This window comes from Cervus canadensis, chromosome 18 (assembly GCF_019320065.1).
Source record: "Cervus canadensis isolate Bull #8, Minnesota chromosome 18, ASM1932006v1, whole genome shotgun sequence".
NCBI lineage: Eukaryota > Metazoa > Chordata > Mammalia > Artiodactyla > Cervidae > Cervus > Cervus canadensis.
The window spans coordinates 28,057,917-28,081,135 of NC_057403.1; the positions used below are offsets into that span (position 1 = coordinate 28,057,917).

General features: G+C 41.0%; 2 protein-coding genes across 3 annotated transcripts in view; one reads left to right on the top strand and one right to left on the bottom strand.

The window, feature by feature from the left end:
* Window positions 1-23,219, bottom strand: part of LOC122421098 (major allergen I polypeptide chain 1-like) — a 141,119-nt gene that overhangs the window by 60,520 nt on the left and 57,380 nt on the right. The gene's annotated exons all lie outside the window — the stretch shown is intronic.
* LOC122421092 (secretoglobin family 2B member 2-like) lies at window positions 16,361-18,569 on the top strand. Of its 2 annotated transcripts, none has more exons than XM_043436888.1 (3): window positions 16,361-16,466; window positions 16,966-17,147; window positions 18,337-18,569. In XM_043436888.1, the coding sequence occupies exons 1-3, from the start codon at window positions 16,397-16,399 to the stop codon at window positions 18,436-18,438; spliced, it is 354 nt and encodes a 117-aa protein (XP_043292823.1). In that variant the 5' UTR covers window positions 16,361-16,396; the 3' UTR covers window positions 18,439-18,569. The 2 variants fall into 2 exon arrangements, with proteins under 2 accessions (XP_043292823.1, XP_043292824.1); XM_043436889.1 differs by lacking the exon at window positions 16,361-16,466 and adding an exon at window positions 16,808-16,861 and having other exon boundaries at window positions 16,944-17,147.

Genomic DNA, 23,219 nt, shown 5'->3' on the forward strand with positions numbered 1-23,219 from the left:
ACTGATTTTGAACGTGAAGCTCCAATACTTTGGCCACCTGATGTGAAGAGCCGACTCATTGGAAAAGTGCCTGATGCTCAGAAAAATTGAGGACAGTAGCAGAAGGGGATGACAGAAGATGAGATGGTTGGATGGCATCATCGACTCAAGGGACATGAGTTTGAGCAAACTCTTAGAGATATTGAAGGGCGGGGGGCCTGGCATGCTACAGTCTATGGGGTCGCAAAGAATTGGACGTGACTGAGTGACTGAAGAACAACAACAGGGATTAACTACCTCATTAGAACTGACTCAAATGAATTCCTTTCTACGGCTGAGTACTATTCCATTGTATATAGATATCACAACTTCTTTAACCAGTCATTTGTTGATGGACATTTAGGTGACTTCCATGTTCTAGGTATTATAAATAGTGCTGCAATGAACATTGGTGTATATGTGTCATTTTCAGTTATGATTTCCTCAGTGTGTATGCATAGCAGTGGGATTTTTGGGTTGTATGATAGTTTCATTCCTAGTTTTTTTTTTTTTTTTAGGAATCTTCATTCTGTTCTTCATAGTGCCTGTATCAATTTACATTCCCACCCACAGTGCAAGAGGGTTCCCCTTTCTCTATTTGCTCTCCAGCATTTGTTGTTTGTAGAATTTATGATGATGTCCATTTTGACTGGTGTGAGATGATACCTCATTGTAGTTTTGTTTTGCAATTCTCTAATAATAAGCACTGAGCATTTTTTCATGTGTTAATTATCCATTGCAATGTCTTCTTTGAAGAAATGTCTCTTTAGATCTTCTGCCCATTTTTTATTATATTGTTTGTTTTTCTGATGTTGAGTACATGAGCTGCTTGTGTAAATATACATATGTACATATATATATATATATACATAAAACTATATCAACTTTTATTTATTTTTTAATTTTAATTTTTTTCCCAATTATTTTTATTAGTTGGAGGCTAATTACTTTACAATATTGTAGTGGTTTTTGCCATACATTAATACGAACCAACCAAAAGACAAAGACTGCTTGTATATTTTGGAGATTAATCCTTTGTCAGTTGCTTCAATTACAATTAGTTTTTCTCATTCCAACAGTTGTCTTTTCATCTTGCTTATGGTTTCCTTTGCTGTGTGGAAGCTTATAAGTTTAACTAGGTCCCTTTTGTTTATTTTTGTTTTTATTTCTATTACTGTAGGAGGTGAGTCACTGAGGATCTTTCCATGATTTATGTCAAACAATTTTCTGCCTGTGTTTTCCTCTAAGAGTTTTATAATTTCTTATCTTACATTTGGGTCTTTAATCCATTTTGAGTTTATCATTTTTTATGGTGTTAGAAAGTGTTCTAATTTCATGCTTCTATAGTACACCTAGTTGTCCAGTTTCCCTAACATCACTTACTAAAGAGACTTTTTTCCATTTTACCTTCTTGCCTTCTTTGTCAAAGATAAGCTGCCCCTAAGTGTGTGGGTTTATGTCTCAGCTTTCTATCTTGTTTCTTTGGTCTATATTTCTGTTTTCTGTTAGTACCATACTGTCTTGATGACTGTAGCTTTGTACTATAATCTGAAATGGGGACAATTGATTCCTTCAGCTCCATTCTTTCTCAAGATTGCTTTAGCTATAATGATTCTTTTGTGTTTCCATATGAACTGTGTTTTTTTGTTATAGTTCTGTGAAAAATGTCATTGGTTAATGGATAAGGATTGCACTGAATTTGCAGATTTCTTTGAGTAGTATACTATTTTCTCAATACTGATTCTTCCCTTCCAAGAATCTGTTACATCTCTCCATCTGTTTATGTCATCTTTGATTCTTTCATCAGTTTCTTATAGTTTTCTCTATTTAGCTTGTTTGTCTCCTTAGGTAGGTTTATTGCTGGGTATTTTATTCTTTTTATGTCAATGGTGAATGGACTTGATTCCTTAATTTCTCTTTCTGAGTATTCATTGTTAGTGTCCAGTAAGTCAAGGGATTCCTGCATATTGATTCTGTGTTTGTGCAACTTTACTAAAGTCACTGATTCCTTCTAGTTAGTTTTGATAGTATCTTCAGAATATTCTGTGTATGGTATCATGTCATTTGCAAAACAGTGAGTTTTCCATCTTCTTTTCCAGTTTGGGTTCCTTTATATTTCCTTATATATTCCTTTATATTTCCTCTCGGATTGCCATGGCTATAACATCCAAAATTATGTTGAACAATAAGAGTCAAAGTGGGCGCTTTTGTCTTGTTTCTGATCTTAGAGGAAATGTTTTCAGTTTTTCACCATTGAGAACAATGTCTTCTGTGTGTTTATTGCACATGGCCTTTATTATATTCAGGTATGTTCCTTCTAAGCTGATTTTCTGGAGAGTTTCTATCATAAGTGGGTGCTGAGTTTTGTTGAATGCTTTGACTACATCTATCAGTCAGTCAGTTCAGTTGCTCAGTCACGTCCGACTCTTCGCGACCCCATGAACTGCAGCATGCCTGGCTTCCCTGTCCATCACAAACTCCCAGAGCTTGCTCAAACTCATATCCATTGAGTTGGTGATGCCATGCAACCATCTCACCTTCTGTTGTCTCCTTCTCCTCCTGCCTTCAATCTTTCCCAGAATCAGGGTCTTTTCCAGTGTGTCAGTTCTTTCCATCAGGTGACCAAAGTATTGGAGCTTCAGCTTCAGCATCAGTCTATCCAGTGAGTATTCAGGACTGATTTTCCTTTAGGGTGGATTGGTTGGATCTCCTTGCAGTCCATGGGACTCTCAAGAGTCTTCTCCAACACCACAGTGCAAAAGCATCAATTTTTTGGCACTCAGCCTTCTTTATGGTCCAGCTCTCACATCCATAGATGACTACTGGAAAAGCAATAGCTTTGACTAGATGGACATTTTTTAGCAAAGTAATGTCTCTGCTTTTTAATATGGTGTCTAGGTTGGTCATAGCTTTTCTTCCAAGAAGCAAGCGTCTTTTAATTTCATGGCTGCAGTCACCATCTGCAGTGATTTGGAGCCCCCCAAAATAAAGTCTGGCATGGTTTCCATTGTTTCCCCATCTATTGGCCATGAAGTGATGGGATCAGATGCCACAATATGGTTTTTATCTTTTAATTTGTTAATGTGATGTATCACATTGATTTAGTTGCATGTATTGAAGAATCCTTGCCTCCCTTGTATATACGTGACTTGACCATCATGTGTGATCCTTATCCATTTTAAATATAGCAGTATATGCATGAGCATTCCAAACTCTCTGACTGTCCCTGACCCTCATCCTCCCTGCTGGCAATCATATGTTCATTCTCTAAGTCCATCAGAATCTCTCTGTTTTGTAAATATGTTCATTTGTATCATTTTGTTTTGATTCTGCATATTAGATGTCATAAAACTTTTCTGCTTCTCTGTCTGATGTTCTTTTCTTTCTTTTTTTTTAAATTTAATTTTATTTTTTTTATTAGTTGGAGGCTAATTACTTCACAACATTTCAGTGGGTTTTGTCATACATTGATATGAATCAGCCATAGATTTACACGTATTCCCCATCCCGATCCCCCCTCCCACCTCCCTCTCCACCCGATTCCTCTGGGTCATCCCAGTGCACCAGGCCCGAGCACTTGTCTCATGCATACCACCTGGGCTGGTTATCTGTTTCACCATAGAAAGTATAGATGCTGTTCTTTTGAAACATCCCACCCTCACCTTCTCCCACAGAGTTCAAAAGTCTGTTCTGTATTTCTGTGTCTCTTTTTCTGTTTTGCATATAGGGTTATTGTTACCATCTTTCTAAATTCCATATATATGTGTTAGTATGCTGTATTGGTCTTTATCTTTCTGGCTTACTTCACTCTGTATAATGGGCTCCAGTTTCATCCATCTCATTAGGACTGATTCAAATGAATTCTTTTTAACGGCTGAGTAATATTCCATGGTGTATATGTACCATAGCTTCCTTATCCATTCATCTGCTAATGGGCATCTAGGTTGCTTCCATGTCCTGGCTATTATAAACAGTGCTGCAATGAACATTGGGGTGCACGTGTCTCTTTCAGATCTGGTTTCCTCAGTGTGTATGCCCAGAAGTGGTATTGCTGGGTCATACGGCAGTTCTATTTCCAGTTTTTTAAGAAATCTCCACACTGTTTTCCATAGTGGCTGTACTAGTTTGCATTCCCACCAACAGTGTAAGAGGGTTCCCTTTTCTCCACACCCTATCCAGCATTTATTGCTTGTAGACTTTTGGATAGCAGCCATCCTGACTGGCGTGTAATGGTACCTAATTGTGGTTTTGATTTGCATTTCTCTAACAATGAGTGATGCTGAGCATCTTTTCATGTGTTTGTTAGCCATCTGTATGTCTTCTTTGGAGAAATGTCTGTTTAGTTCTTTGGCCCATTTTTTGACCCACCTCCCAGAATATTGGAAATAAAAGCAAAACTAAACAAATGGGACCTAATTAAAATTAAAAGCTTTTGCACTACAAAGGAAACTATAAGTAAGGTGAAAAGACAGCCCTCAGATTGGGAGAAAATAATAGCAAATGAAGAAACAGACAAAGGATTAATCTCAAAAATATACAAGCAACTCCTGCAGCTCAATTCCAGAAAAATAAATGACCCAATCAAAAAATGTTCTTTTCTTTTTTATTAAATTATTTATTTTACTTTACAATATTGTATTGGTTTTGCCATACATTGACTTCAATCCACCAAGAGTGTACATGTATTCCCCATCCTGAACCCCCCTCCCACCCCTCTCCCCATCCCATCCCTCAGGGTCATCCCAGAGTACCAACCCCGAGCACCCTGTACCATGCATCAAACCTGGACTAGCAATTCGTTTCACATATGATATTTTACATGTTTCAATGCCATTCTCCCATATCATCCTGCCCTCGCCCTCTCCCACAGAGTCCAAAAGACTGTTCAATACAACTGTGTCTCCTTTGCTGTCTTGCATACAGGGTTATCGTTACCTTCTTTTTAAATTCCATATATATGCGTTAGTATACTGTATTGGTGTTTTTCTTTCTGGCTTACTTCACACCGTATAATAGGCTCCAGTTTCATCCACCTCATTAGAACTGATTCAAATGTATATTCTTTTTAATGGCTGAGTAATATTTAACTTATATGCAGAGTACATCATGAGAAACGCTGGGCTGGAAGAAGAACAAGCTGGAATCTAGATTGCTGGGGGAAATATCAATAACCTCAGATATACAGATGACACCACCTTTTGGCAGAAAGTGAAAAGGAACTAAAAAGCCTCTTGATGAAAGTGAAAGAGGAGAGTGAAAAAGTTGGCTTAAAGCTCAACATTCAGAAAACTAATACCATGGCATCCGGTCCCATCACTTCATGGGAAATAGATGGGGAAACAGTGGAAACAGTGACAGACTATTTTTCTGGGCTCCAAACTGACTGCAGATGGTGACTGCTGCCATGAAGTTAAAAGATGCTTGCTCCTTGGGAGAAAAGTTATGACCAACCTAGATAGCCTATTAAAAAGCAGAGACATTACCTTGCCAACAAAGATCCGTCTAGTCAAGGCTATGGTTTTTCCAGTGGTCATGTATGGATGTGAGAGTTGGACTATAAAGAAAGCTGAGCACAGAAGAATTGATGCTTTTGAACTGTGGTGTTGGAGAAGACTCTTGAGAGTCCCTTGAACTGCAAGGAGATCCAACCAGTCCATCCTAGGGGAGATCAGTCCTGGGTGTTCATTGGAAGGACTGTCGCTGAAGCTGAAACTCCAATACTTTGTCCACCTCATGCAAAGAGTTGACTCATTTGAAAAGACCCTGATGCTGGGAGGGATTTGGGGCAGGAGGAGAAGGGGACGACAGAGGATGAGGTGGCTGGATGGCACCACCAACTCGATGGACAAGAGTTTGAGTAGACGCCGGGAGTTGGTGATGGACAGGGAGGGCTGGCGTACTGTGATTCATGGGGTCTCAAAGAGTCGGACACGACTGAGTGACTGAACTGAACTGGACTGAATATTCCATTGTGTATATGTACCACAGTTTTCTTATTCATTCATCTACTGATGGACATCTAGGTTGCCGCCATGTACTGGTTATTATAAACAGTGTGCGATGAACATTGGGGTACATGTGTCTCTTTTGATTCTGGTTTCCTCAGTGTGTATGCCCAGCAGGAGGATTGCTGGGTCATATGGCAGTTCTATTTCTAGTTTTTCAAGGAATCTCCACACTGTTCTCCATAGTGGCTGTACTAGTTTGCATTCCCACCAACAGTGTAAAAGTGTTCCCTTTTCTCCACACCCTCTCCAGCATTTATTGCTTGTAGACTTTTGGATAGCAGCCATTCTGACTGGCGTGTAATGGTACCTCATTGTGGTTTTGATTTGCATTTCTCTGATAATGAGTGATATTGAGCATCATTTCATGTGTTTGTTAGCCATCTGTATGTCTTCTTTGGAGAAATGTCTGTTTAATTTTTTGGTCCACTTTTTGATTGGGTCTTATATTTTTCTGGAATTGAGCTGCAGGAGTTGCTTGTATATTTTTGAGATTAATTCTTTGTCCATTGCTTCGTTTGCATTATTTTCTCCCATTCTGAAGGCGGCCTTTTTACCTTGCTTATGGTTTCCTTTGTTGTGCAGATGCTTTTAATTTTAATTAGGTCCCATTTGTTTATTTTTGCTTTTATTTTCAATATTCTGGGAGGTGGTTCATAGAGGATCCTGCTGTGGTTTATGTCAGAGAGTGTTTTGCCTATGTTTTCCTGTAGGACTTTAATAGTTTCTGGTCTTACGTTTAGATCTTTAATCCATTTTGAGTTTATTTTTGTGTATGGTGTGAGAAAGTGTTCTAGTTTCATTCTTTTACAAGTGGTTCACCAGTTTTCCCAGCACTACTTGTTAAAGAGATTATCTTTTCTCCATTGTATATTCTTGCCTCCTTTGTCAAAGATCAGGTGTCCATAGGTGTGTGGATTTATCTCTGGGCTTTCTATTCTGTTCCATTGATCTATATTTCTGTCTTTGTGCCAGTACCATACTGTCTTGATGACTGTGGCTTTGTAGTATAGTCTGAAGTCAGGCAGGTTGATTCCTCCAGTTCCATTCTTCTTTCTCAAGATTGCTTTGGCTATTCGAGGTTTTTGGTATTTCCATACAAATTGTGAAATTATTTGTTCTAGTTCTCTGAAAAATACCATTGGTAGCTTGATAGGGATTGCATTGAATCTATAGATTGCTTTGGATAGTATACTCATTTTCACTATATTGACTCTTCTGATCCATGAATACGGTATATTTCTCCATCTATTTGTGTCCTCTTTGATTTCTTTCACCAGTGTTTTATAGTTTTCTATGTATAGGTCTTTTGTTTCTTTAGGTAGATATATTCCTAAGTATTTTATTCTTTTCATTGCAATGGTGAATGGAATTGTTTCCTTAGTTTCTCTTTGTTTTCTCATTGTTAATGTATAGGAAAGCAAGGGACTTCTGTGTGTTGATTTTATATCCTGCAAATTTACTATATTCATTGATTAGCTCTAGTAATTTTCTGGTGAAGTCTTTAGGGTTTTCTATGCAGAGGGTCATGTCATCTGCAAACAGTGAGAGTTTTACTTCTTCTTTTCCAATCTGGATTCCTTTTATTTCTTTTTGTGCTCTGATTACTGTGGCCAAAACTTCCAAAACTATGTTGAATTGTAGTGGTAATAGTGGGCACCCTTGTCTTGTTCCTAACTTTAGGGGAAATGCTTTAAATTTTTCTCCATTGAGGATTATGTTGTTGAGTGTTTGTCATTTATAGCTTTTATTATGTTGAGGTATTTTCCTTCTATTTCTGCTTTCTGGAGGGTTTCTTTTTTTTAAATCATAAATGGATGTTGACTTTTGTCAAAGACTTTCTCTGCATCTAATGAGATAATCATATGGTTTTTATCTTTTAATTTGTTAATGTGGTGTACTACACTGATTGATTTGTGGATATCAAAGAATCCTTGCATCCCTGGAATAAAGCCTACTTGATCATGATGTATGAATTTTTTAATATGTTGTTGGATTTTATTTGCTAGAATTTTATTAAGGACTTTTGCATCTATGTTCATCAATGATATTGGCCTGTAGTTATCTTTTTTGTGACATCTTTTTGGTATTAGGGTGATGGTGGCCTCATAGAATGAGTTTGGAAGTTTACCTTCCTCTGCAATTTTCTGGAAGAGTTTGAGTAGGATAGGTTTTAGTTTTTCTCTAAATTTTTGGTAGAATTCAACCCCGAACCCATCTGGTCCTGGGCTTTTGTTGGTTGGAAGATTTCTGATTACAGTTTCAATTTCTGTGCTTGTGATGGGTCTGTTAAGATTTTCTATTTCTTCCTGGTTCAATTTTGGAAAGTTGTACTTTTCTAAGAATTTGTCCATTTCTTCTAAGTTGTCCATTTCATTGTCATATAGTTGCTGATAGTAGTCTCTTATGATCCTTCACATTTCTGTGTTGTCTGTTGTGATCTCTCCATTTTCATTTCTAATTTTGTTGATTTGATTTTTCTCCCTTTGTTTCTTGATGAGTCTGGCTAATGGTTTGTCAATCTTATTTTTCTTCTCAAAGAACCAGCTTTTGGTTTTGTTGATTTTTGCTATGGTCTCTTTTGTTTCTTTTAAATTTACTTCTGCCCTAATTTTTAAGATTTCTTTCTCTCTACTAACCCTGGGGTTCTTCATTTCTTCCTTTTCAAGTTGCTTTAGGTGTTGAGTTAGATTATTTATTTGATTTTTTTCTTGTTTCTTGAAGTAAGCCTGTATTGCTATGAACCTTCCCCTTAGCACTGCTTTTACAGTGTCCCACAGGTTTTGGGTTGTTGTGTTTTCATTTCATTTGTTTCCATGCATATTTTGATTTCTTTTTTGAATTCTTCTGTGATTGGTTCGTTATTCAGTAGCATGTTGTTCAGCCTCCATATGTTGTAATTTTAAATAGATTTCCTCCTGTAATTGGCATCTAAACTTACTGCATTGTGATCAGAAAAGATGCTTGGAATGATTTCATTTTTTTTTGAATTTACCAAGGCTAGATTTATGGCCCATGAAGTTATCTATCCTGACAAAGGTTCCGTGTGGACTTGAGAAAAAGGTGAAATTCATTGTTTTGGGGTGAAATGTCCTATAGATATCATTAGGTCTAACTGGTCTATTGTATCATTTAAAGTTTGTGTTTCCTTGTTGATTTTCTGTTTAGTTGACCTATCCATAGATGTGAGGGGTGTATTAAATTCTCCCACCACTATTGTGTTATTGCTAATTTCCCCTTTCATACTTGTTAGCATTTGTCTTACATACTGTGGTGCTCCTATGTTGGGTGCATATATATTTATGATTGTTATATCTTCTTCTTGGATTGATCCTTTGATCATTATGTAGTGTCCATCTTTCTCTCTTTTCACAGCCTTTGTTTTAAAGTCTATTTTATCTGATATGAGTATTGCTACTCCTGCTTCTTTTGGTCTCTATTTGCATGGAATATCTTTTTCCAGCCCTTCACTTTCAGTCTATATGTGTCCCTTGTTTCGAGGTGGGTTTCTTGTAGACAGCATATATAGGGGTCTTATTTTTGTATCCATTCAGCCAGTCTTTGTCTTTTGGTTGGGGCATTCAACCCATTTACATTTAAGGTAATTATTGATAAGTATGATCCCATTGCCATTTACTTTGTTGTTTTGGGTTCAAGTTTATATAACTTTTCTGTGTTTCCTGTCTAGAGAAGATCCTTTAGTATTTGTTGAAGAGCTGGTTTGGTGGTGGCGCATTCTCTCAGGTTTTGCTTGTCTGTAAAGCTTTTGATTTCTCCTTCATATTTGAATGAGATCCTTGCTGGGTACAGTAATCTGGGCTGTAGGTTATTTTCTTTCATTACTTTAAGTATGTCCTGCCATTCCCTTCTGGCCTGAAGAATTTCTATTGAAAGATCAACTGTTATCCTTATGGGAATCCCTTTGTTGTTTTTCTCTTGCTGCTTTTAATATTTGTTCTTTGTGTTTGATCTTTGTTAGTTTTATTAATATGTGTCTTGGAGTGCTTTGCCTTAGGTTTATCCTGTTTGGGACTCTCTGGGTTTCTTGGACTTGGTTGATTATTTCCTTCCCCATTTAGGGAAGTTTTCAACTACTATCTCCTCAAGTATTTTCTCATAATCTTTCTTTTTGTCTTCTTCTTCTGGGACTCCTATGATTTTAATGTTGGGGCGTTTCACATTGTCCCAGAGGTCTCTGAGGTTGTCCTCATTTCTTTTAATTCTTTTTTCATTTTTCCTCTTGGTTTCAATTATTTCTACCATTCTATCTTCTACCTCACTTATCCTATCTTCTGCCTCCGTTATTTTACTGTTGGTTGCCTCTACAGTGTGTTTGATCATTTATTGCATTATTCATTATATATAGACTCTTTTTTATTTCTTCAGGTCCTGGTTAAACCTTTCTTACATCTTCTCGATCCTTGTCTCCAGGCTATTTATCTGTATATCCAATTTGTTTTCAAGATTTTGGATCATTTTCACTCTCATTTTTTGGAATTCTTTATCAGGTAGATTCCCTCTCTCTTCCTCTTTGGTTTGGTTTGGTGGGCATTTGTCCTGTTCATTTACCTGCTGGGTATTTCTCTGCCTGTTCATCTTGTTTATATTGCTGTGTTTTGGGTGGCCTTTCTGTATTCTGGCAGTTTGTGGCTCCTCTTTATTGTGGAGATTCCTCGCTGTGGGTGGGGTTGGACGGGTGGCTTGTCGAGGTTTCCTGGTTAGGGAAGCTTGTGTCGGTGTTCTGGTGGGTAGAGTTGGATTTCTTCTCTCTGGAGTGAAATGAAGTGTCTAGTAATAAGTTTTGAGATGTCAGTGGGTTTGGTGTGACTTTGGTCAGCCTGTATATTGAGGCTCAGGGTTATGTTCCTGTGTTCCTGGAGAATTTGCATGGTATGTCTTGCTCTGGAGCTTGTTGGCCCTTGCATGGTGCTTGGTTTCAGTGTAGGTATGGAGGCGTTTGGTGAGCTCCTATCAATTAATGTTCCCTGGGTTCAGGAGTTCTCCGGTGTTCTCAGGATTTGGACTTAAGCCTCCTGCCTCTGGTTTTCAGTCTTAATCTTACAGTAGCCTCAATACTTCTCCATCTATACAGCTCTGATGATAAAACATATAGGTTAATGATGAAAAGTTTCTCCACAGTGAGGGACACCTCCTTTCAAAGACAGTGGGCTGCTTTTCTGGTTGCCTGATGTCCTCTGCCAACATTCAGAAGTTGTTCTGTGGAATTTGCTCGGTGCTCAGATGTTCTTTTGATGAATTTGTGGGGGAGAAATTGGTCTCCCCGTCCTATTCCTCTGCCATCTTAGGACCGCCTCCTCTGTCTAACATTCTTTACTCGCTATGACAGTCTGTAGGGCCATCCATTTTCTACAGCCTTTCTACCCTTGAGTATCTCTATGCTGTTCCCACCATCTCTTCTCCAGAGCTCCCACTTGATGAAAAGCCAGGCCACTTCTAGACCATTATCTCTGGGCCAGTTGCACAATCAGCTCTGCACTGCTGCTGCCTCTGTGAACTTATCTCAGTCTTTCTCTCCTCCTTGAATACCTCCTGTCTCCTTCTGCCAGAGCAAGTGTGCTTATGCAGCAGGGCCTCTCTGTGTGGTGCCCTCCTTAACTGGAAGTCTCTTCCTCCAGTGGTTGCATGATTCGTTCCCTCATCAACAGGTGTCTTCAAGTATTTCAGCGCAGAGATTTCCTCATATCTCGAGGCCTCATATCAAAGGTCACTGCCTCCTTCCTCCCCCTGAAAGGTTGTTGCTGAACACCAAAACGATGCCGGGATTCTTGGCCTCTGGAGGAGAAGAATTCAATCCAGGGCCAGAGATGAGGCTTGATCACTCAGAGCTTTTGTGTGATAAAGTTTTATTAAAAGTATAAAAAGATAGAGAAAGCTTCTGACATAGGCCTCATAAGGGGGCAGAAAGAGTACCCCCTTGCTAGCATTAGCCATGGAGTTATATACTCTCTAATTAGCTATTACAGTGAATCAAAAGAGTGTCTGGAGGTTGTAAAGACCTCACCAGATCTACTCCCATAATTTACATTTTAAGATAACAGGATTAGCCAGAAGTTTTTTCCAGAGACTGCCCTCAAGCAGGGTACATTATTCTTATATAATCCTAAGGAGTGTAGAGGGAAGTTTGTCCTTTCTTCCTCCTTGAGAATTCCAGACCCCTCTTTCCTTGGAGACCCCTAGACTTCTTATCAAACTGCCTAGGAAATGACTCTCTCACCCCCATGGCCCTCTGTCTTCTCACCCTGCTTCATTTTCCCTCAGAGCACTTCTTCCCTTGGGTCACAGTCTTTCATTCCCTCTTAGGTGATGAACAGCTGCAGGAGAGCAAGAGCTGTGCTTGTGTGCTGCTGTATCCCCAGGACTAGGAGAAGGCCCAGAATTCTCACTGTGCAAAACATGTTTCACAGTGTTTGTTAAAATAATGGCAGGAGTATTCAGTTTCCCTGGAGTTGATAAATGAGAGTATTTTTAGTTCTATTTGCTGTACATATGCTTGTGAATATTACATAGCATTAAATGAATAAGATAAAGGTTTAAAATGTTTAATAAGCCAGAATCAAGTAGCTTTTGGCTGGAGGCACCTGGCTGTTCTTTCTCTAAGTGAACTTTAGGTTTACTGAAGACATGATCTGAAGTTTAGACACAAGGTGTGACCACAGTCAGACCCCTATGCCAAATAGGATTCACGTCCAGTAACTGCTCTTGGCAAAGAGACACCAAGTACTGAGCTGCAGTGTCAGCTGACCACCATGGAGCCCTTCCTCGCCAGGGCTCCTGCTGCCTGGGCACCACTGCCCTGAAGGTCACCCCACGAGGGCTCAGGTGGCTGCAAATGTGTCTCAGACGTTCCTGGGCAGGAAGATGAACACCACAAGGCCCAGGTTGCGCAGGCTGGCTCTTTGTCTGTGGCAGCAGGACTTCTGTGTGGTGACACCCTGCCCATGCATCCCATGCCTCCTGTCTTTCAGAAGACATTGCCCCCAGTGCCCTCTGCAGCCCTGTGACGAGAGGAGTCAGGGCTTGGAGTGCCAAGTAACACAAGTGGCGCAATCCAGCCCAGTGCCCTCCAGAGGGTGCCACAGGATCATCTGAGATGTTCCTGAATTATGGGGACATTTGATGACATCAGGGCAAAGATGTGGTCAGAGTCAATGGAATATAGCACATGTAGCCCTTTCCTAATGCAAGTTGTTTTTTAAATGTATTTTTAATTAGAGAGTAATTATTTTACAGTATTCCGTTGGCTTCTGCCATACAAGATGACTTGGCTGTAAGCATACATATGTCTCCTTCCTCTTGAACCTGCCCCCATGCCCCACCCAATTCCACTCCTGTAAGTTGTCATAGAGTACTACATTGAACCCCTTGTTCCAAGTTGTTTTTCAATAAAATTTTAATTTGGAATAATTTTAGATTTAAAGAAAAATTGAAAATATTTGTCAAAACTGACAAGCAGCTTTGGAGCATTACTTCCAACTTAACCTCACATATTATTGGGATTTCACCAGGTTGTCCATTAATGTGTCTTTGGTTTCAGAATTCAATCCAAAACCTACACACACTGCATTAATTGTCATTTTTCCCCAGTGTCCTCTGCTCTGTGGAGTCACTCGTTCTCTCCTGGTAATAGCTTACACGTATGGAGTTTGGTGATGAGTTTGTGGTCTCCAAAGGAGAAGATTTGACTCCAGGACCAAAGACAGCCTCAGTCACTCAAAGAATTGTGCAACAAAGATTTTTCTTTAAAGTGACAGGACAGAGAAAACTTCAGACATGGACATCAGAAGGGGGTAGAAAGAGTACCCCCCTTCACTAGTTTAAGCATGGCATTATGTACTTCTCAACTAGCTGCTGAGAATAGATAAACAGAATACCTCAAGGTTGTAAGAGTTCCACCAGACCCTTTCTGAAGGCATATATCCTGAGGTAACTTCAGCACAAGATTAGCCAGAGAGAATGGGTCCTATCAGGGAGAATGGTTCTGTACAACTTCTCTGGGTGAAATATACTGTTGCTGTGTAATCAGGGGTACAAGTCTTGAGTAACAGGTTCCCAGACAAGCTTTGTTACAGTTATAATCATTAACATAGAGGGCAAGAAGAATATTTCCATGATCATAGGTTCTGGACCTAAAGAAAGGCCACTTCTTGGGTAAGATACATTGTTGCCCAAAGCTTAAGGAAAGCATGAGGGAGAATGTTCACCTCCTCCTTAAAGGGCCCTGCACTGCCTAAGCTTTAAATCTTAGGGGTTTGTCCTGGCCTTGGACATCCTAGGAAGACTGGCTAGGGATGGTAGAAGGTCCTCAAAGTTGAATTTGTCTGCTTTGAATTTGTCTGTTGTATAGCAGACAAATGTAGAGTGGAGGAGGAAACATCAGCTCACTCCAGTATTCTTGCCTGGAGAGTCCCATGGACAGAGGAGCCTCATGGGCTACAGTCCATGGGGTCACAAAGAGTGGGACACAACTGAAGCAACTGAGCTTAGCAGAGAGTGGGGTTTAGACTTTGGGTTTTGAGGAAGACACCACAGAGGTGAAGCACCCTTCCTGTCTCCTTACATCAGGGTACTCGGGACAGCTGTGTGTCTTACCACTGGGTGTGTCAGCTTTGACTATTGATTAACATTGTGTTTGTCTGAGTTGCACTGTTTTCCCCTTCTCCTCCCCTCTTCTTTTCTTTGGAGATGAGGTACTAAGTCACGCTCAGGGAGGAGTGGAGGGCAGTATGTTCTCCATCCTGGAGGGGATAATTTGGCTGTTTTTAAGGATGTTTCAGTAAGAAATAGTTGTCTCTTCACTACATTATTTGAGTTTAATTTTGTTTAAATTGGCTAGGTCTTTGTTGCGGTGTGTGGGCCTTCTCTTTGCAGAGCACATTCTCTCTAGTTGCAGCAGGAAGGTTTTTAGTTGCCCCAGGGCAGGTGGGAGCTTAGTTCCTTGACCAGGGAGTAAACCAGTTACTGCTGCATTGGAGGACATATTCTTAACCACTGGACCACCAAGGAAGTCCCCATTTATTTACTTAATCATTTGTTTGTATCGGTATGGACTCAAACATATTACTTTATACTTTGGGTTGTCATCCAATACTCTGTAATATATTTTGCCTGTCAGACCATTTCCAGTTTGGCCATTGGGAGTGTCTCAGACATCCTTTTATTTTATTTTATTTTGGTTCTTAGTAGGAACTTAAAAAAAAAAACTTACTTATTCTAATTGGAGGCTAATTACTTTACAATATTGTAGTGGTTTTTGCAATATATTGACATGAATCAGCCACGGATGTACACGTGTTTTCCATCCTGAACCCCACTCACACCTCCCCATCAGACTTCCTTTTAGAGTTTCAAGGCCCATTTCATCTTGTTTGTGCTAACTAACTGCTCTCCTAGCTTGGAAGTTTGATTTTGACAATGAGAGAGTTTTCACATGTGGAATGCCACCTCTGATGGCCCAGCCCTCCTGTCCTTAGAACTCCTGTCCTTAGTGTCCTGTAGGGCTGTGGACCTCAGAGTCTCTGATGGAGACAAACCACACAACCTCACAGCTGCTCACTGATGTTTCTGAATAGACTGTGCAGTGCTAGTACCTCTTGAGACCAGGTTCACTGATGGAAGAGGATGAGACAACCAGAAGGGGCAAGCCTGGACCACTGGGGGTCCAGAATGTTTCCAGGAACTTGTTTCCTTAAGGGTTTGGAAAAAGTTGGTGGCATGATCCGAAATTATCAGAATTATTAGTGCCAGAGAAAATCCACCTGGTGCAGGTCCTGTGAGTTCCTTCTTGGGAATGATTTGGAGGCCAAGGCTGCTGTCCAGCAGTGCTCAGGCCCTGCCTAGGGGCTGCAGATGTTAAGATATTTGAAGATGCAGGAAGGCCCAGCTCCCCATTCTTATCTCCAGGACTTGAACTTGGGGAAAAAAGAAGGATTCTGGATGACCTTCTTTCTACCTGAGAGTGGTGTAGACCTGTCCTTGGCCCTCCTGATATTCTGTCTTCTCAGTGTGGGAGAGTGTTGCCTCAGAACCAGGATAGATTGGGGGAAGGATGACCAGGAAAACAGGTGATGGTTGGGGCTGGGACAACAGAGCATTTGGCTCCAAATAGAGTCAGTTAGAAATGTCAGCTCCACTTGATCTTTGGCAAAGATGCTACCACAAGTTCTCTCTGAGCACTGTTCTCAGAGCAGGATGAGCTTCCAGGTAAACACCCAAGATCCAAGGGAGTCACCTATGCCAGGTTACTGGCCACAGACCTGTGGCCCTCCTGGGAGGTATGTGGGCTGGGCTTGGGGAGCTAGTGGTTTATAATGCTGCAGAAACCCTGCCCTGAGCAGAGCACTCTAGCTGCCGCCATGATGAAGGGAGCACTGCTTGTGCTGACCCTGCTGGTGACCAGAGAGCTGACCTTCAACATGCCTGAGGGTAGGAAAGAGGTCCCAAATGGCCCTCCTGATCCTTGCCCCTTGCTGTCTCACTGAATCCTCCACAGTCCTGTCCAAACTGCTTTTAGGGACAGATTCCAAGGGCGGCTGACAGATCAGTGCCCAGGAGTCCTGCAGAAATTCCTTGAGTCTGTCAGTCTTTTAATGTAAAGGGTGGTGTGGAGCTGGAAGAATCATTAGCTGTGCAAACCCTGGGGAATAGTTTGTTGAGGGTATTGGTGCTCATTGGGAGGGAGGGAGCAGGCTGATAAAGCTGGCAATGGTGGTCAAGGTCAGAGGGGCACCCAGGCCTCACCCCTTTTGCTGCTCCCTCTGCTGGGAGGTTTTCTGTCTGAGATGTTAATCAGTCTTGGAGAGGCTGTGTCTCTGTGGGAGGTGAGTCTGAATGCTTTGGATGTGTGACTTCCTATCAAGTGGTGGAAACAGGAACCTCCTACTCTGGTTATTCTTTGACAAGATGTTTTTTGTCTTTCCTTCAGTGGAAGCCTGCCCCGTGTTTTATGGTGGAGTTGCCTCGCTGTTACTTGGAAGCAAAACATTGTTGAACTCAACCCTTGATTTGGTTGATAGTACTGATGAGGAAAAGGCAGCCTTTGGAAAAATCCAGGATTGCTTCAATGAGGAGGGATTTGATGCCAAGCTGCATATTTCACAACTTGTGGTAATTTACTCTCCTGACCTCACTCTGCCCTGCTCACTGACAAGCATAGTGTGGTATGCCACATGGGAACAGATCATGCAGTCGTGGGATATGTGACGGACAGGAGCTATCAGCAAAGAAGCACATGAACCTTTGCTCCACCCTGGCAGCACCTGTAACATGCAAGGGCAGTCCATGTGCACATCCAGCCTCTGTTGTTGCCTAATATGCCCACAGCATGCGAATCAACTCTCACACACAATAGGGTTGTGAGGCCAAGTGTGTTGAGGCAGGTTATTGTTTTTTTTCCTCAGTGAGTGGAACTAGCATTGGAGGAGTAGAATTTTAATGTTTGGCAGGAAAGGAAGCTTTCAGCTCACACACATGTAGGAATCATGTCAGTTCTACTTTAGGAATATTGAAAAGGAGCCCCTGGCTTTAGAGTCTTTTTCCAGCAAGGGACTCCCTGGCTTTGTAAGGTTTCATCACCTCCTCTTGTTCCCACTCTGTGGACCATTGCTCTGGCTCAGAGCCCCATTTCCACTGATGTGGTCTCTGTGTCTACAAACTCGATTTTCCACTGTGGTGTTTGGTGCCTCAGGCTCCTGAGGAGCCTTCTAGATACCTGTGACTGCTCACCTTGGCTAGCAGTGTATCTCCCAAAGAACCATCATTCCTTTATAGTTCTTGTCAAACAATACTGGAGATTTTGGATAGTCGGTCTCAACATTTTTTCCCTCAAATTTTTGATTGTTCAAAATGAGAGGCTTTCTGCAAACAGTTTCATGCATTAATAGGTGCACACAGAGCACATGGGTTTGTTTATGACTCCTGTATGCACATTCTGTCCACCCAGCACACCTGCAAGAAGAGGCTCAGTTGCAGGAGGTGTGACCCACACCCAGACACCAGCCCCCTCCTCCTCCCTTAGGACCCGCCCCGCGTGTGCCCTGCTGACCCTTATTATCTCCTCCTCTCCCTGGGGTGGCTGGTGACTAGTCTCTGTCCTGACACCTGTGCTTGGGCTATTAGGGAGCCATCCTCCCCCTGGTGCCTGCTGGCAGCCTCCTCTCCACTGGTGGGTCTGTGGGCAGAGTTTCTTGCTGGGGAGGGAGCTGAATCCCTGAGGGTATAGCATGTGGTGATGCTGGGTAGACAGGATAGTCCTGCTGTGGGCTCAGGTGTTGTCCCTCCTCCTACTCCCTCCCAGGTTTCCATCATCTTCGACAAGGATTGCACCGGCTATCAAGTGTCCACGGTTTTGAGTACTGTTTTTGGAATAATTCTCAGTGCGGTCTCTTTGGTGAAATAGTCTTTGCCAGTGATGTCTGGCCTGCCCTCCATATTCTGCCCTGTTCTTCTCAACTGAAGCTGGAATCCTGACACCTGTCCCTTCTATGTGGTCTCTATCAGGCTTACTCTAATAAAATCACTGCAACATTCCTCAGTGTGCCCAGTGTCTGTCTGCTGTGGGGAGGACATGAAGCAGGAGGTCTTGGGTGATGGTGAAAAGTGACCCATGTAGTCACTGTGGGGAGTATGGGGACCGGGATCAGTCAGAATGAGGTAAACCTAGGCCCTAACAAACTGTAGAACCATGGGCGAGTTTATTGTAACTTTCTCAAGTCATTCTGTCATCTGCTAAATAAGGGTTGTGTATGAAGATTAAGCAAAAGAAGATAAAAGTAACCCTTGTCATCACCAGCCTGGAAGGATAAAGTTGTTATTTATGGTCACAGCTAGCATATCTCACTCTGGCTTTTAGCACAGTGGCAGAGCCTTTAGTCCTTTAAGTGTCCTTTCAGTTTTTTATGAGTGACTACCACTGCCTAGGACCCCCAGTAAGTGTTGGACTGCTGGGGTCCAGCCTCGGCAGGATCCAGTGGTACCCTCAGGATGAATGGCGTCGGCGAGAGAGAGAGAGAGAGAGAGAGAGAGAGACCAGACTGGGGGTGTGCAGCAGAGTCTGGCACTGCTTTGTTTTTTACCATAGCTTTTATACCCTAAGTTAGTACATTTCTGAGGGGAAGATAGTTTAACATTACATCAGCTTGTCCTTCATGAAACCAGGATGTTTTCTGCATACTTCTTTGTGAGAGTCTTGTACATTATCTTCTGGCCTTGGGGCCTATTGACATTTTATGACCTAGGTGAATGCAAAGCTGTTTTCCGTAATCTATTCTTCATTGAACACAAAGGTCAGTTCTCTTGCAGAAGTTATCTGTTAAATTTATCTAAAAGGTTTACCACACAAAGACTCTGCAGCTCTGGTGAGGCAGCTCCTGTTTAGCATTCCTGGTTAAAATTAACAATTCTAAACACTTATTTTTCTAAATCTTTAACTATAACCACTTGTGTTTTCTAATAGAGCTTCCTCACCCCTCCCCCCCCCCCCCATCCCAAAGGGCTCTGTGCCTATTAGGGCCTTTTGTGTGATCAGGTTCTTTATGCTGTTTATGATTAAGGTGTTGTGAGCAGTCATGTGCATTGGTATGCATTTGCCAAGCAGGCTAGAATGCCAGCAAAGGGGTCTAAATTGAAACACTCCTTTCATCCTGGATAATCTTATAGGATACCACCATCCCGGGGACATATTAATTAAAGTTCTAAGTTGATTCTGTTTGGAAAGAGATCAGGGAAGACCTTCTACCTGTGTCACAGAAATTAGGGAGTAGTCTAATATAGCAAGCATCAGAAAGACAGATATCATCTTTAAGGTGAGTGCCGGGGCAGCTTTTCAAAATCCCTGAAGTCCTGATCTGCCTTGCTTGTCAGGTCTTCTCCTCATGACCTTGTCATGGGTGGGATCTCGTGTGCTGGCTCCTGGCATTGGACCAGGAGGAAGGGAGTGGATGGAAGAAGCTACCCCTGTGGGAATGTTGTTTCTGTGGAAACACCTCAAGCTGTGAAGTGTGAATTGCAGAATGTGCCACATGAGTGAGTGTCCTGAATGCCCCAGCCTAGTTCTCAGAGCATGAAATAGGTAGCTGCATTACTAGTAGGAAAGTTGTGAAGGTACAAGGAAAGGACTAGGTTTTATCCTAGGGTCTAAGCCTCTGTAAGCTACTCTTAGCATGACCCACAAAAAGAGTGGCACTACTGGTAAAATGTCTCTACCTTCTCGCCGAGCAGGTAACATTCTGGGAGCTGAAGTTTGGACTTGGGGTAAGCGGTGAGAGCCTTGAGTCCCAGCTCTTCTTTGATCTGCTACCCGAATATAGGCCTTTAAATTCATTTTTGTTCTTTCTACAACTTGATTTTACATATATCAAGGGCTGGATGCTCTTCTAGACTTAGTATTAAGTGTTCAGGTCATGCTAAAGAGGTCTAAAATGTTGAAAAGTACAAAATAAAAATTGAACAGATTAAGGGCAAAATTGTATTCTTGTATGAGATGAATTGATATCCTAGAATTTCAGCTAAAGATTTTTTTTTTCACTATTCCACGTGTGAGTCTAAATCCAAAGAAAATTCTCTATCATGTTTAATTGTTATGTTACTTACCACTTTCTGCCTATTCTTCTAATGGTGTAATTTTATTTTTTTACCTTAGTTGATGGTGAAATGAAGTCATTTTAGTTTAGAATATCCTTGTATATTTAACTGATTCCTTCCTTACAGGATCACTGAAATTATTTCTCTAGTGCTTAGTTTCTTCTCACATATTAATTATATTTAATTATGATTTGATTTAGATTCATATTTTTATCATATATGGATGAATCTAAGCAATGCATTCTTATGTACAAAGAGCCATTTGACAGGGATGTTTCTAATCAACACATCAGGCAGTACTGAAAGGAGGTCCAGCTGACTTTATAAGGCTTCTTGTGGTATGAGGCACTCAGCCTCACTTATCAACTACCTTTCATAAATGAAACCAAATTTTCATTGCTGCTAGGTTAGATGATAGTCAAAAATAAAAGATTAAAGTGTTACAGAGAAAAACAATTCAAAAATGTTGATTTTTTAAATCAATCTTTTTAAAATCTGCAAGACCACTGACACTTTTTGGTCCCAGATGGGCACAGAAGTTGGAGAACCTCTTGTTCAAGCACTCAAATATTTTGAGAAATTCCTGAAGCCCGCCCCCACCCCCCCTTTTGAAACCTATTATTATCTAAGGCCACATACCTAATTATAGTATTATTGTTGTTTGTTCAGTCACTAAGTCGGGTCCAACTCTTTGATACCCCATGAACTGCAGCGTGCCAGGCTTCCTTGTCCTTCTCTACATCCCAGAGTTTGCTCAAACTCATATCCATTGAGTCAGTGATGCCATCCAACCATCTCATCCTCTGTCACTCCGTTCTCTCCTGCCCTCAATCTTTCCCAGCATTGAGGTCTTTTCCAAAATGTTGGCTCTTTGCATCAGGTGCCCAAAGTACTGTAGCTTCAACTTCAGCATCAGTCCTTCCAGAGGATATTCAGAGTTGATTTCCATTAGGATTGACTGGTTTGATCTCCTTGCTGTCCAATGGAATCTCAAGAGTCTTGTCCAGCATCAATTCTTTGGTGCTCAGTCTTTTTTACAGTATGACTCTCACATCTACATGACTACTGAAAAAAACCATAGCTTTGACTATATGAACTTTTGTTGGCAAAGTGATGTCTTTGCTTGTCATGACTTTTATATTACTAACCCAGTTACCATAGCAAAGTCACGTATCATTGAACACTTACTCTTATCAGATGCTACCCTGGGTACTACACATAATATAATTAATCCTAACAGCAAGGTAGGTAAGCCACTTGATAGGTCGAAAGGCCCAGAGAGTTTCAGAGAATTAAGTGCTTATTCACACCAGGTAGAAAATAAATTATGTATTAAATTATGTAATAAGAATTCATTTGGGGGGTCATTTCTATATTTCTGCTCATGATTGTTTCCTTCTGGAGTGACATATTGTAAGTCATCAACTATTAGATCTATATTTATTTATTTATTTATTTATTTTTAATTTATTTTTATTTTAATTGGAGACTAATTTACTTTATGATATTGTAGTGGTTTTTGCCATACATTGTGATGAATCAGCCATGGGTGTACATGTGTTCCCCATCCTGAACACCCCTCCCACTTCCTTCCCCATCCCATCCCTCAGGGTCATCCCAGTGCACCAGCCCTGAGCACCCTGTTTCATGCATTGAACCTGGACTGGTGATCTGTTTCATATATGATAATATACATGTTTCAATGCAATTCTCTCAAATCATCCCACCCTCACCTTCTCCCACAGAGTTCAAAAGACTGTTCTATACATCTGTATCTCTTTTGCTGTCTCACATATAGGGTCACCATTACCATCTTTCTAAATTCCATGTATATGCTTTAATTAACTGTATTGGTGTTTTCTTTCTGACTTACTTCACTCTGTATAATAGGCTCCAGTTTCATCCACCTCATTAGAAACTGATTCAAATGTATTCCTTTTAATGGCTGAGTATTATTCTATTGGGTATGTGTACCATGGCTTTCTTATCTATTCATCTGCCGGTGGACATCTAGGTTGCCTCCATGTCCTTGCTATTATAAACAGTGCTGCAATGAACATTGGGGGACATGTGTCTCTTTCAATTCTGGTTTCCTTGGTATGTATGTCCAGCAAGTGGGGTTGATGGGTCGTATGGCAGTTCTATTTCCAGTTTTTTGAGAAATCTCCACACTGTTCTCCATACTGGCTGTACTAGTTTGCATTCCCAGCAACAGTGTAAGAGGGTTCCCTTTTCTCCACACCCTCTCCAGCATTTATTATTTGTAGACTCTTGGGTGGCAGCCATTCTGACTGGTGTGAGATGGTACCTCATTGTGGTTTTGATTTGCATTTCTCTGATAATGAGTGATATTGAGCATCTTTTCATGTGTTTGTTAGCCATCTGTATGTCTTTTTTGGAGAAATGTCTATTCAGTTCTTTGGCCCATTTTTTTTATTGGGTCGTTTATTTTTCTGGAATTGAGCTGCAAGAGCTGCTTGTATATTTTTGAGATTAATTCTTTGTCAGTTGCTTTGTTTGCTATTATTTTCTCCCATTCTGAATGCTGTCTTTCCACCTTGCTTATAGTTTCCTTTGTTGTGCAAAAGCTTTTAAGTT

Coding starts and splice junctions, on each gene's coding strand:
- LOC122421092 (XM_043436888.1), top strand. CDS start 16,397: ATGATGAAGGGAGCACTGCTTGTGCTGACCCTGCTGGTGACCAGAGAG. Junction 16,467..16,965: donor GACCTTCAACATGCCTGAGG/GTAGGAAAGAGG, acceptor TCTTTCCTTCAG/TGGAAGCCTGCCCCGTGTTT. Junction 17,148..18,336: donor TGCATATTTCACAACTTGTG/GTAATTTACTCT, acceptor ACTCCCTCCCAG/GTTTCCATCATCTTCGACAA.